Below are 13,813 nucleotides of genomic sequence, written 5' to 3'. Positions count from 1 at the left end.
ATATATGCCTTTTATACGAGTATATATATATATATATATATATATATATATATATATATATATATATATATATATATATATTAGTTTGATCCTCCCGTGTTACGGGAGTTTATTTTTAAGTTTTTGTTTATAATCGTTTTGCTATTTTATGATGATTTATTTTATTTTTTTAACGTAGTTTGTTTTATTTCAATACATATATTTATTATACTTTTTTGTGTTTGGGTATTTTCAATTGAGATGTGTAGGACTTTTAGATTTTTAACGAACAAAAATACACGAACACGAATATGTTGATTTTTTTAAATGAACAAACATGAACACAAATATTAGTCTAATGAAAAAGGGGGCGTTGATGTAGTTGACGATGGCGGGTAGTATCGGAAGTTAACCGGAGATGGAGATGATAGACCAGCAATGGAGAACATGTAAAGAAAATAAATTAAATTAGGGTTTGCGGATGAAAGTATTTACCATAACCCGTGAAAATTATTATTTGATTATTAGGGTTTATTTCACAAATAAATGAGATGTTATAACCCGTTTAAGGGTTATCCGGTTTTGGTGAGACCCATGACCCGCAAAAATTATTGTTTGATTATGAAAGAATTTCACAAATAAATGAGATGTTATAACCCATTTAAAGACTATCTGGGTTTGGTAAGACCCATACCCGCGATTTCGGGTCAAATGCATGAGAAGCCTCCATTTTGAAATCAAGCAATCCGGTGGCTCTAGAGAATGGGGGGAACAACCTGAGAGCGACACGTAGGATTTTATGGTAGGCAATTATATAGATAGTTATATATATATATATATATATATATATATATATGAGAGTTATTTTGAGAACCATGGTGAGTTTTAAGAACTTTAAGAACTCAATTTTGGACCACACATTTAATTAAATGATATGAAACATGTGGCTGAGATTAAATGTAATTAAAAAAATGAAGCTGGAGAGAGAATAAGTATTTTTGATAATTACACAAGTTTAAACGTTAGTTACACATGTGTAAAAGGTCGATTCGGTGTGTAAAAAATACCGTAATTTTTTGTACATGACTTACACTTACGTATTACACATGTGTAAAAAAAATTCAGAAAAAAAAAATTGTTACGATGAGTTTTTTCGAGTTTCTTAAAACTCAAAGTGGTTCTCAAAAGAAATCAATCATATATATATATATATATATATATATATATATATATAAACACTTTTTGAATTTCAGATTTAATTTTTGGTTTTACATTTTTTAATCGTATAATAAAAAGTAATGAAAAAATGTAAAAAAAAAAATGTTGATTGGTTACTATAGTTTTCACTACACACACATGTTTAGTCTTTTTTCTCCTACTTTCTTTTGATGCTTATATGTTTTAATACTTGTAGGGTATTTGACACCTCATCCGGCTTACAGCACCGATTGGGTGAAAGGGATAATGTAAAGCCGCACCGGAACTCCAGGTGGACGCCACTTACCAAAAGCGTCACTGACATATTTGCTACTGAGGAGCTCCCATGGCCAAAGCCTCCAGTAATCCGGCATCGTCACGATGCTGATCGGAGCAAGTACTGTGACTATCACAGAACAAAAGGCCACAACACCGAAGAATGCATAGACGTAAAAGACATGGTCGAAACATTCGTCAGAGATGGGACGCTCGCGCACCTCGTGGCGAAATAAAAGCTAGGCAGGCGAGTGCGTATAGAACCCCAGCTGGGGAAAACACGAACCAATTTCAGCTTCAAAATCGAGACTACATGCTGCGTAAAGAACGAGATCCCGAACCAGGTGCGTATCGGCTCGATGGCACTCCCATCCCAACATGGAAGGGAGTTCAATTACACAGTTTGCATGTAATCAATTCCAATTTGTAAAGAGAAGGCCAAGAGCCACTTCTAATGGAAATGATTCTCTTTAAGAATATCGAAGCTGATGATTTTACATTTATACTTTTCTGAACACTAATATGCCGGTTTTCACCGCATAATTACGTGAAGTCATTGCATGGGAAGGCGGTCCTACCCGCACGAACCCAATAACGTGACAAACCTTCACGCAGGTCAGTTGAAGGGGAAAAAGTTCAGCACCCAAAAATGAAAGTGCCGGTCTATCCGCATGAATCATTAAGGAAACTGAATAATAACCTGTCAACAACCGCGCGTCGAACGGTTAAAACTATCCAACACTGGTGACGACATTCACATTACGTGAAGTCGTTGCGTGGGAAGGCGGTCTTACCCGCACGAACCCAATAACGTGGCAAACCTTCACGCAGGTCAGTTGAAAGAGTTCATCCCATTAAATGAAAGTGCCGGTCTATCCGCATGAATCATGAAAGGAAAATGAACACTAACCTATCGACAACCGCGCGTCGAACGGTTCAAAACAAAATTCTTAAAAAGATGAGAAAAACCTACACGCAGGTCAGATAAGGGTAAAGTTCTGCCATCCTACTAAGTGCAAGTGACGGTTCTACCCGCACAATCACGAAAGAGGAAGCAAAACTTCACCTATTATCAACCACGTTCAAAGGTTAACTTATCCTCAAAAGATGAGAAAAACCTACACGCAGGTCAGATAAGGGTAAAGTTCTGCCATCCTACTAAGTGCAAGTGACGGTTCTACCCGCACAATCACGAAAGAGGAAGCAAAACTTCACACCTATTATCAACCACGTTCAAAGGTTAACTTATCCTAAAAAAGTAAGAAAAACCAGCACGCAGGTTAGATAAAAGTTAAAGTTTAGCCATCCTACCAAGTGCAAGTGACGGTTCTACCCGCACAATCACGAAGGAGGAAGCGAAACTTTAACCCACTATCAACCACGTTCAAAGGTTCTTATTCTGAACACTTGGAAAATTGCTAATTTAAACATGCAAGTCATAAGTTTATAAAGCAAGGAACCCAAAGAAGGAAATAACAGTCTTATACGCAAAAAGATTAATATTTCAATGATGTATTACAACAGTGGCCGGGTAACTACCCGCCTAAAAGAAATCTATACAAAGCTAAGTCTATCCTAGCGGTGGGAAGAGATCTTCAGGATCAGGCTTCAGGGCCACCTCCGCTTGGACCAGCACCGTCTGAGCGTGGCTGCCCAAGGAAAGCCTTAAGGATGTTTAGCCCATCATCAGCAGCAGCAGCCTCATTCACCTTCTCCACCACTGGATGCGGGAAGGCAGCGTACTGGTTCACAGCTTGGTCATAAGCAGCTTCAGTATTAACATTGAATAAAGGGAAGTTGGAGGGCGGAAAGCCTCTCTCAGCAAACCCTAGACCAAGCAGGAAGCCAGTCTTCTCCCCATCCTCATGAGAAGCGTTGAGGGCTGCGCTCATCGCATCGTCATAAGAGGTCTCTGAAAGGACCCGACGCGCAACCTACAAAAGAATACAAGTTAGAACATTTTCTAATTACGAGCGGAAAGCGTAAAGAAAAAGATAAAGATACCTGAGGCAACGCTTCTCGAAGCAGCCATTGGAGGGTAGCTTGACTTTCTTTGTAAGCACGTTCGGCTCCGTTTTTATCAAGGTTGGCAAGTTGAACTTCCTTGGCGGCAGCCTCTTCGACGCTTTTGAGTTTCCTTTCAGTGCGGTCAAGCACCCCCCTCTGGTCAAGGATCTCCTGCAGCTTCTTGGCATCTTCCATTGCCAAGGCGTCATGAGCATGCTGAAGAGCCTTTAATTTGCATTTAAGCTGCTCATTCTCTTCGCGAAGCGGCTCAACAACAGCTTCAGCCTTGGCAGCCCTCTCAGTTGAGTTTCGCGCAGTCTCCTTGGCCAGCCGAAGCTGTTCATTCACAGCTTGGGCAGCCTTGGAGCGGGCCTCGAGTCGCGCCTGGACTTCAACCTCGAGGGCCTTGAATGCCTTCTCCTTCTCGGCTGCGGCAGCGGCCAACTGCCGGTTCTCCTCCCGAAGAGCCCGCGCTTCAGATATATCTTTGGCGCGAGCTGCTTTTAACTTGTCGTTTTCACGACAAAGCAGCTCGACGCGGGGCTGCGTTCGGGCCTGGAGAACCCGAAGCTCATTGGTTAGCCTACCCTCTTGGTAGCTAGCCATGGCTTCCCCCAACGCACCATGAGGAGCAGCGTGGCGAGCCCAGTCCACGCACTCCACAGGGGTGCGAAGGGTTGTTCCTCGGCGTATGTTCCATCTTGGAACATACACTTCATTGGAATCCGACACTGCAAAAGAAACAAAGGCAGTTAGGAAAAGATGATAAAAATATATAAGGGAAAAAGAACCCTACGTACCTGTAGGGTCAATAACAGGCCGATAGCCGCCAAACCCATCACCTGAACCTAAAGGAAATCCATCCAACAGGTCAGGCAGACGGGAAGGTGGCATAGATCGGCGGAAAGCCTGGCGCATACCTGATGGTCCGGCCGTCGGTGCCGGTGGCGCAGGTATAGTGGCAGCCGCTGTGGTAGCCATGTTTGGCGCCACCTCCTCAGCAACAGTAACCGCCGGCTCCGTGAAAGATGCTGTAAAAATTGCACTCACGGCCGGCGGAGACACCTTCTCAGCGGGAACAGCCTCAGGAAGGCTGGAACCAGCGGAAGCAGGCGTAGACGCCTGGGTCGACGCCTCGGGAAGGCTGACCGAGCCTACCGTCATTGGCGGGGGAATACTTGCTCCAACTCCACCCTGGAATGCGTCAACATCCACACCTGCACAAGCAAAAGTGTTAGAAAAATTTATTTGAAACAACAAATCTAGACAAGAATTATGGGGGTACTCACGGGGTTTCTTGAGCTTGAACGCACGGACGAGCGGGGGCGAACCCGATGGAGTCGGCCTCTTGACACCGGTAACCGTCGTCGTCGCTGCCTCCCCGGAGGTAACACCTGCAGCCTCCGGAGCGGTGGTCTCCTCACCACCGGGCTTCCCCGCCACCTCTGCATTATCTGACTCCGAGTCAGATAGGATTACCGGGTCGGCCGTAGAGGCCACCTTCTCCTTGCCCTTCCCGACGGCAGCCTTTTTCTTCCGCACCAGTGGAGGACCTTCTGCGGATTCCTCAGAAGAAGAAATGTCATGAACTCCAGCAGCAGGCACAGCATTGAGAGGTTCAGGGTAGAAGATAGGCTTACCTGGCCGTCGGTGGCTCAGGATCTCTTGGCCTGGCGGGTAAACCTCCACGAACCGACCCGCGGTCTGCTCTAAGATGGGCAACTCGTTCTCGTCCAGAGCACGAGTACCCATCCGCGCGGGACCATCTTCCTCCCGCGGGTTCAGGAGCGACTGAAGATCGTTCCCCTCTGAAATCAACAAGAAAGTTAGTAAAAATCGAAGTCAGCAAAATGAAACAAGACGTACCATAAGGGACAGAGTTCGAACCATATTCAAGGACGATCGGAACCTTATCCGCATTCGCCGCCTTCCACACCCGGCTCATCCCCAACATCACCATCGCCGACTCCGGAAAACGGAAAACCGGGGACTGGACCCGGGAAATCTTCGAGAACCATTCCGCCTCCTCGTAGTTGAGGGCGGGAAGGTTCGGAAGTGCCTGGCCATTCTTGAACTTCATGGCGATGGGGATGGCGCGAGCGGATATGAAGAAGAACTCTCTTCTCCATGAGCGAAGACTCCGCTCGGTGGTACAAATCTTTAAACCCTTGATACGGGTTGTAAGAGTGTACCACCCTTGGATGCACCTCCATGTATAGAAGGTCATCAGGCGATCAACGAGGGGCTCAAGGCCCAGTATCCGGCACACCCACTCAAAGTGCCGGACCTTGGCAATGGCCATGGGGTGCACCTCTGTCAGGTGCACACCGTGCCTCTCTAGGACACGGTACACAAACTTTGTCAACGGAAACCTAAGGTTCCCGTAGACAAAGAATGCAGCATAAACCCCGATCTTGCCACTAGGGGCATCGTACACAGTATGGTGGGGTTCAGGAAACTCAGGCTCGAGAGACTCGAGCATGAACTTCCTGATGATATACTGGTACAGATCGACAGGAAGAGAGCACTGGCATTCGCCAGCAGTCTTCTGGTCATCAGCATCATGAGAAGACATGGTGGAAGAAAGACGAAAAGAGATTTCAGGGTAATGCTTTACTGAACAGAAAAATTCGCCGGAAATTACTAGAGAAGAAGAGATGAAAGTGGAAAGTGTGAATTGCAAATAACCCTCTCCCCCTTTATATAGTAATCGCAATTAATGCGGTGAATTTAATGCGGAGGAGAGAGAAATCAAATGTGCAATGAAACTATGACACGTGGCAAAAAGCAAGCTGGCAACAGCTGTTGAAAGGACGTGTGCCAGTAATTTCGCGGCCACGCGCCCGAAAAATCGCTCCCACGCGCCTGAAAAAGCGACTGGAATGACCATGTTCTGTCACGTCACCATAACTTCCTGCACGTCCTGACACAGTCAGAAGAAACCGTCGCACGACGTTTCAGAGGTTTATCTTTTCACCAACTCTTCGAATTTCAAAATTCAAAATTCGAAAGTATTAAAAAGTAAGCGGGAAAATACCCCTTACCCCTTGGCAAGCAAGTAACCGTAAGACGGATGCGGGTACAGTGTAAAGGCAAAACCCTTCACATACCTAGCACCCGCAGGGAATTGAAGCCAAATAAACCTTGGCAAGCAAGTAACCGTAAGACGGATGCGGGTACAGTGTAAAGGCAAAACCCTTCACATACCTAGCACCCGCAGGGAATTGAAGCCAAATAAACCTTGGCAAACAAGTAACCGTAAGCCGGCTGCGGGTACAGTGTTAAGGCAAAACCCTTCACATACCTAGCACCTGCAGGGAATTGAAGCCAAGAACCTTGGTGAACAAGTAACCGTAAGACGGATGCGGGTACAGTGTTAAGGCAAAACCCTTCACATACCTAGCACCCGCAGGGAATTGACGCCAGGAATACCTTGAGAGTAAAGTAACCGTAAGACGAGCGCAGGTACAGTGTTAAGGCAAAACCCTTCACATACCTAGCGCTCCGCTGGGAATTGAAACCAAGAAGGATCTTCTGGGCAATGCTTGCGGAAACGGAAATAGCATCCCCGCATAGCGGGAACATCGAGAACTACGTTGTTTGAAGCTCCAGGATGGAATTGGTGGTCTTAACATAATTGATCACTATGTTCAAAACTACCAAAACCTCATGGAAAATACATACAACTGGGACTCAATGCTCCTGACTTGCGAGGAGGTTACAGACCTACCCGCATCATACCCAAAGACCAAGCAGGAAACTCGGGCATTTCTGCAAGTGACAAGGACTTCCGCGGAAAGAATCCCCATGGAAAACCTTACAAAACCCTTTTCAAAACCCTTTGCTCAAGTCCAAAAGTTCACCTCACTTCATTAAACACTCATGAGAAGAACATTGGACTGGGGGGACTTGAAGAGGTAGGTCCCAGCAGAGCCCAGTTGGACCCGCAAGACTCACCTTAAACAGGGACGTCTGCGCAGAGACCAACTGGATCCGCAGGACCAACCATGCTCAGAGAAGTGACGTCCTTACGCGCAGTATGCAAGCTGGTCCCGCAGGAAATGCCTCCCATGGTGAAGGACTCCGCCTGTTCCCGCAGCCTCGGATACAAGCCATGAGGGAAGGCCACCCGCGCAGCATGGCTACACGCACAAGGCACTTAGCTCTCAATCGTTCAGTGTCACCTGAAGGAATGAGCCAAGCCGGGAGCAATCCCGCACAGAGGCGGGAGGGGGAATACTCCCGCCCAAATAAGCCAGTCCGTATACTGAAGGATCTTTTACTGTACCTGACGAGGTATGGGCAAAAGATCTGATCAGAGATGCGACAGCTCACTGACAGCAGCATGGCAGACAGCACGCCACAGCACTGTGACCAATAGCCGCCGCCTACCCACCAACTCCTGCCATACCACGTGCCTAGCCTGTAGTTGGCAGAAGAGGAAGAGTGCACGACACGCCTGCTCTGTGTCAGCCGCTACCTATCCACCACTCACAGGCAGGGCACGTGCATAGGTTACAGTTGGTAGCGTGTTGGGCCGGCTAAACCCCTTGGAAACCTACATTCGGCTATAAATACCACAAATGGTATGATCATCTCATCTTATCATATCTTATTACATTATCATCATAATATACCTGATATCTGCTCTAGCAATCTCTTAATATACTTTTATATTTAAAGAGCAATCTAGTCTGATTCTCACGCCGGAGGGTGGTCACAAGGAGGAACCCCCCCCTTCTCAGTGACGAGCTCACGGTGTCTGTTTTGCAGGTTATCAGAAGAACCATCTTCCAAGGGTCTAACCCCTCGTGGGAAACATCTCTCCAACCCCCAGGTTACCAGTAACCTGCCCGGGGTCCGGTTAGTGTTTCTTCAGTATTTTACTCTAGGTAATGTTGATAGACAGGAACATATATGTGGATCAAGACTCAGATGACATATGCACACACGCTATAAAAGATTTACTTTATAAATTATAGTCAAATTTAAAGAGTCAATATGTTACAATTGCTTTTAAATGTAAACACTCATTTTTTTGATAAATATAATGTCGCTTTCAAAGTTAGGATGCAACAGTTTTTAACTAAAGTTGATAACTTGTGAATGTTATCCTTTATGGAAGAAGCTTCTGTTGCGACCATCTAGCTAGCTCTCTCCATTTTACTTTTGAACTTTTCCTAGTTCATTTGTGAACATTTCTTATTTTCGATCCTTATGATAGCAATAGCCAGTCTACTTTTTATTACTGTAATATTTTGTAGTTCAATTATTTTGTTGCCCAAAGGCTCCACTCATTGCAGCGATTTGTCGACTTGATCTTCATAGGTTTTGAATTATGCCTTAACTGTAACAAAATGATGTTCATACTAAAAAGCAGTCATCTCAGCATCTTTGACACGTTTGTATGTGTTCGCAACCAAGTCTTTGGACGTGTCTGGACTCTTCTTACTACTCTCATGAGATTCTTCTCCGGTAAAAGGGTTTGTAACGACAATATTTCTCGAATCAGTCATCCCAATGAATCAACGACACTCTGATATGAACTTGTCACGAGGTCATCTTTCGAAACCCCATGTAGTGGTTTCGGTTGCCCGAGCGCCAGCTAATGCATCTCGCTTATGACTAGGGTCACTAGTTTTCTCTCGTTGTGGACTCATTAAGAGAGCGACAACAACTTTCTACCAATGATGCGTTCGATGTTAAAACACATATAGGCATGTTCACGTTTTCGTACGCTGAGGCTGCCTCCAATAAATCTTGTCTGGTCTATCCAGTAACCAAAGTGCTCAAGTACAAACTTAGAAATACCGATCATTAAACATTTCGTACGTCACATTGAGCTTTACTGACGAGTAAATTTATAAGCTTGAATTCGACTTGTTTATTATTTATTACATATATATCTAATTTATTTATATACAGAAACAATTTTTTTATACATATTTTTAGTAATTGTATTATATATGAAACATAACAAGTGTTTTACCTGACGAGTTGTGTCGAGACAAATCGGTAAAACCCGAACAGTGATAAAACCTAGGCGTTGAGGCGGTAAGTTGATGCTCGTTCGCCGTTCAGACCCCCTGGTTGCTTCATTTTATGCATGAATCGATTCCTCATTATCCTAAATGCTCCAAATTAATGCCTTCAAACTCCGAGTACCTACAATCATAAAACAAATCAGGGTACTCGTATTTGATATATATAAACAATTAAACCACACAGTATTAAATATTAAAAACATACCATATAACCCACTCATCATAAGTCAATGCGAATTCAGTTGGTTTTGGTTACGTACGTTATTGTACTAGAACTAAAACCAAAATAAAACTATAAATATTATAAAAATTGAGGTGAACCAATGAGGTGGGGGCCTACTAGTAAAATTTGAGCTTAAGTAAAACCCCATTGTTGTCGATTCCAAGCGTTCAGGCGACCATTATGCGCAAATTCGGCCTGTTTTAGTCATGTTCATTAAGATACCATAACTAAAACAAAAATTAAAAACAAAATCGATATTCGGTTGGTTTTATTTACGTTCGTTACGTTACTGGAACTAAAACAAAACACATTGTATCTACATGCATTCGGTCGGTTTACTTCCCGTTACGGTACCGGAACTTAAACAAAACAAAAGAAAAGTTAAATACAAGATTGACATTCGTTCGGTTTTCGTTATGTTCATTACAGATCGGAATTAAGACAAAAAAAAACCTTGCCCCAGTAAGATGTCGTCAAGTGGCCCAATAGAGTTATTGCGACCCCATTACTCTCAGTTATATATAAATAGGAATTTACGGCGGGTTGCGCCGGACATGTCGGTAAAATTTAGGTAGTGGTAAATCTCAAGCGTTATCGGTCTCGAGCATTGAGATTGTAAGTCGACGTGAATTCAGTCGGTTTCTTACAATACCAGAACTAAAACAAAAATGGTAGTTGGTCGGTTTTCGTTATGGTGGTACTAGAGCTAAAACAAAAGGCAGTGAATTTACGCGAATTTGGTTGGTTTCTTTCTCGTTCGTTACAGTACCGGACACAAATTCATTCCGTTTCCGTTACGTAAACAAAAATTGACGTTAGGTCGATTCTCGTTATGTTCGCTGTGCTACAAGTATTAAAAAAGAAAATCAAACTGGTACGGACAAGTTTGGTGCCGCCACTTGGTTAGCAGCACCAAACTTCTCTTTTATACAGTGACGAAGCTTAAGCAAAATCATAGGGGGGGGGGGGGTTTCGGATCCAAAATATTTCGGGTCAGCGGTTCAGTATGGGTCAGGTCAAAGTCAAACAATTAAAAATTTTCAAGTCGGCGGTTCGGTTTTAGATTGGGTCAAACAAAATAAAATCTAAATAACTAGTTTTTCTTCATTCGTTTATTCAAGAGTTCGTTCTTACAAAAAAACAAATACATAATTTTTTAACAACGAAAGACCTAAAATATTTAAGACAATATGAGAATGAGATTGCGAGGAAGGCTGATTGGGTAAGTATCTGGTAGAAGAATTACAAAGCAGCCCGACGACCTTTAAGATCTTTGAATTCATTGATTATGGACTCCGAATCAAAAGTTTCAGCAATTTCTTTTTCTATGTAAATCACCATACTATTCCTGAGATACTCGTCTGACATCTTATTGCGAAGGCGATTCTTGAGTATTTATATTGGTGAAAATCCCCTCGATGTTGTTGCTGTCTAAACCAGAAGTGTCACGATTAACCGAATCAACCTGTCAACCAAATAGTACGTCTCACATTTCTGAGTTTCCACAAGAATTTTGCATAGATCTGAAATACTTGATATGCCACTTAGCTTGGTATTGTTTGTCATTTCAACATTAAAAACCACCAATTGATCTCGTAAATGAGTCCTCTTCGGCTCCGTAAAATCTCCAGGATAGTACTTCTCAACAAGAAGACAAATCTCATCAACATTTATCTTTTTTGAAGCCAAACTAGAACTAAGAGATAACAACTCCATCGTGTGGTCATTGAATCTACCATCCAACTCATGCAATTGTTTGTCTAATATGGATGTAAAGACATATACTCTGTAATAATGTTCAAATGTAACATGGAGATCTTTTTTACGAGGCCGGTACCGAGTAGAAGTATATGGAGCTTTCATATCCGACATTTCTATTATATGCTTGTTGCAAAAACAAGTAACCTTTACAAGAAATGAAACACATCCAGTGTTTCTATAATCATCAAGACTAGTCTTTATTGATGAAACTAACTCCATGGCATTATGAATATTTTGGGTTTTCTTTTGTAATGCTTGAGAAAATGTATATGTTCTTCCCAATACTCCCTTCATCAAGTGAAGAATAAACACAAACTCAAATGATTGCATATAACCGTAAGCTGCATCGGCAAGCAAAATTAGTATGAGATAAGTTTTCAATTATTCATTCAAGAATAACAGGAGCGGCATGAAACATGTTAAGCAAACTACAAACGGAGTTATAATGGGAACCCCAACGTGTATCACCAGCTCTTTTCAATGTCCCAACTTGATTTAGTCCGGATCCCAAATTGATTTCACCCAATTCCATTAATCTTTTAACCTCATCCGCCTTGGAAATTTGTACCTCTTCATGACGCTTACTAGAAGCACAAACGACGTTAATAATAGAAACCATTTTGTTAAAGAATTGGATACTGGAATAACTTCCCTTGAAGCACAAACCAAGTCAAGTTGTAACCTATAAACAAATCACAAAAACATAATAAGCATAAGAGTATTTTAGTCAAACCGAAGTAAAAAGACAAAAATAAACAAGTAACCTGTGAGCAACGCAGTGAACATAATATGCATAAGGACACTAATTACGAACAAGTGCCTTTGATCCGTTCCATTCTTCTCTCATATTGCTAGCACCATGGTAACCTTGACCACGAATTTTATTAACATCGAACTGATAATGCAAAATTTGTTTCCACAAACTTGTTTTCAGGGTTGCTGATAAAGTATCATGAACATGAACCAAATCAAAGAACCTTTCTCGTATCATCCCTTTTGCATCCACAAATCTCCAAACAATGGCCATTTGCTCTTTTTTTGACCCATCTCTCAACTCATCAACCATGATATAAAAAGTTTCTTTCAATAGGAGAGTGTATCGTTACGACTACTCAGGTATTATACGAACTTCTTAATATAAGAAAATTTGAGAGATAAAACAGATTAGGGACGAGAAAATGAAGGCCGATTTCCTTCACTTTATTGCTGATTTCAGGGTTGGTTGCGTATCGCGATGGACAATAATAAGGCCATCGTGTATCGTGATGAGACCCATAGCTTTGTCGAGTCAGCCCTAGCTAGGCCACATGGCAGACAACGTGTAATGGCTGCGTAGCATAGAGATGTACAAAAAACCTGACCCTGAAATCGGACCCGAAAAAATACGAAACCAGTTTTCTTTATACCCGAACCCGTACCCGAACCTACCCGTAAGGTACAGATAGGGTATGCAATTCAGTTGCAAAACCCGTGCCCTAATCGGGCCCGATTTGTACCCGGTAATACCCGAAAACCAGAACCGGTTGCATACCCGGAACCTGGTTTTTTCTAATACTCGACACCGGTTTTTCAAATACTCGATCTATACCCGAAAATAGGGTATTTAAATACTCTGTTATAAAATATCCAGTTCTATACCCGACCCGAACCCGATACATAGGGAATGGTCTTTAGAGGCAATACCCGGACCCGAATCCGACCTGGGTATTGCTAATACCTGATTTTTAAATACTTGGTCATACCCGAACCTGGTTCCATACCCGAACCCGGGTATTTGAAAAACCCAATTTGTGCACCTCTAGCAAGCCTCCACGTCGCATATCACGGTGGGCTTAGTGGGAGCCTATTGCGTATCGCGATGAACAACAAAATATTCTGGACAATTACGCTTCATTGCGTAACACGATGGGAGATATTTAATAATTTTTTATTTTCCACAAAAATACTAAGTGTAAAGTGCGCCATCAAAGCGCCACTTTGCGCCCATCACACTTCGCCCGAGCTCGTGCGCGTTGGGTGCTTTGCACACTCCTCTAGAACCATTGGGTGTGATTTGTCTTATAAGAATATTATCATATAAACTCGCCTTCTTATAAAGAGCTTACTAGTTTTATAATCTAGTGATGTGGGACAAGAAGTCACTTTCTTATATATATCAAGGTATAATGATTCCATTTTCCTTGGACCGCCAATGTGGGATGAAATTTACTTCTTTTATTTTCTTCACTTTTCCGTTTGCTTATTTTATGGGTTGCTATATTATTTTATAGTGTTTTCCCTTTCTAGGATTATCATCTCTCTGATTTCACCCTACAACTATATTTTC

At 42.7% G+C, this 13,813-nt stretch overlaps 1 protein-coding gene across 1 annotated transcript; it reads right to left on the bottom strand.

Annotated features, from left to right (window-relative positions):
- Positions 1 to 11,157: 11,157 nt before the first annotated feature.
- Positions 11,158 to 12,106, bottom strand: LOC143537248 (uncharacterized). Its single transcript, XM_077031056.1, has 2 exons — positions 11,920 to 12,106; positions 11,158 to 11,828 (listed from the first exon to the last, which is right to left on the bottom strand). The coding sequence occupies exons 1-2, from the start codon at positions 12,104 to 12,106 to the stop codon at positions 11,158 to 11,160; spliced, it is 858 nt and encodes a 285-aa protein (XP_076887171.1).
- Between the last annotated feature and the right edge of the window lie 1,707 nt (positions 12,107 to 13,813).

The sequence above is a fragment of the Bidens hawaiensis genome, unplaced genomic scaffold (assembly GCF_021521415.1).
Source record: "Bidens hawaiensis isolate Kalapana, Puna unplaced genomic scaffold, B.hawaiensis_p1.1 tig00011152_1, whole genome shotgun sequence".
In the NCBI taxonomy this organism is placed as follows: domain Eukaryota; kingdom Viridiplantae; phylum Streptophyta; class Magnoliopsida; order Asterales; family Asteraceae; genus Bidens; species Bidens hawaiensis.
This window is presented reverse-complemented; position numbering and strand designations above follow the sequence as displayed.

Bases quoted from the DNA above. Each gene is read 5' to 3' on its own strand.
- LOC143537248 (XM_077031056.1), bottom strand. From the start codon at position 12,106: ATGGTTTCTATTATTAACGTCGTTTGTGCTTCTAGTAAGCGTCATGAA. The intron at 11,829-11,919 runs GTAGTTTGCTTA...TTGCCGATGCAG, and splicing joins TTCCCATTATAACTCCGTTT to CTTACGGTTATATGCAATCA.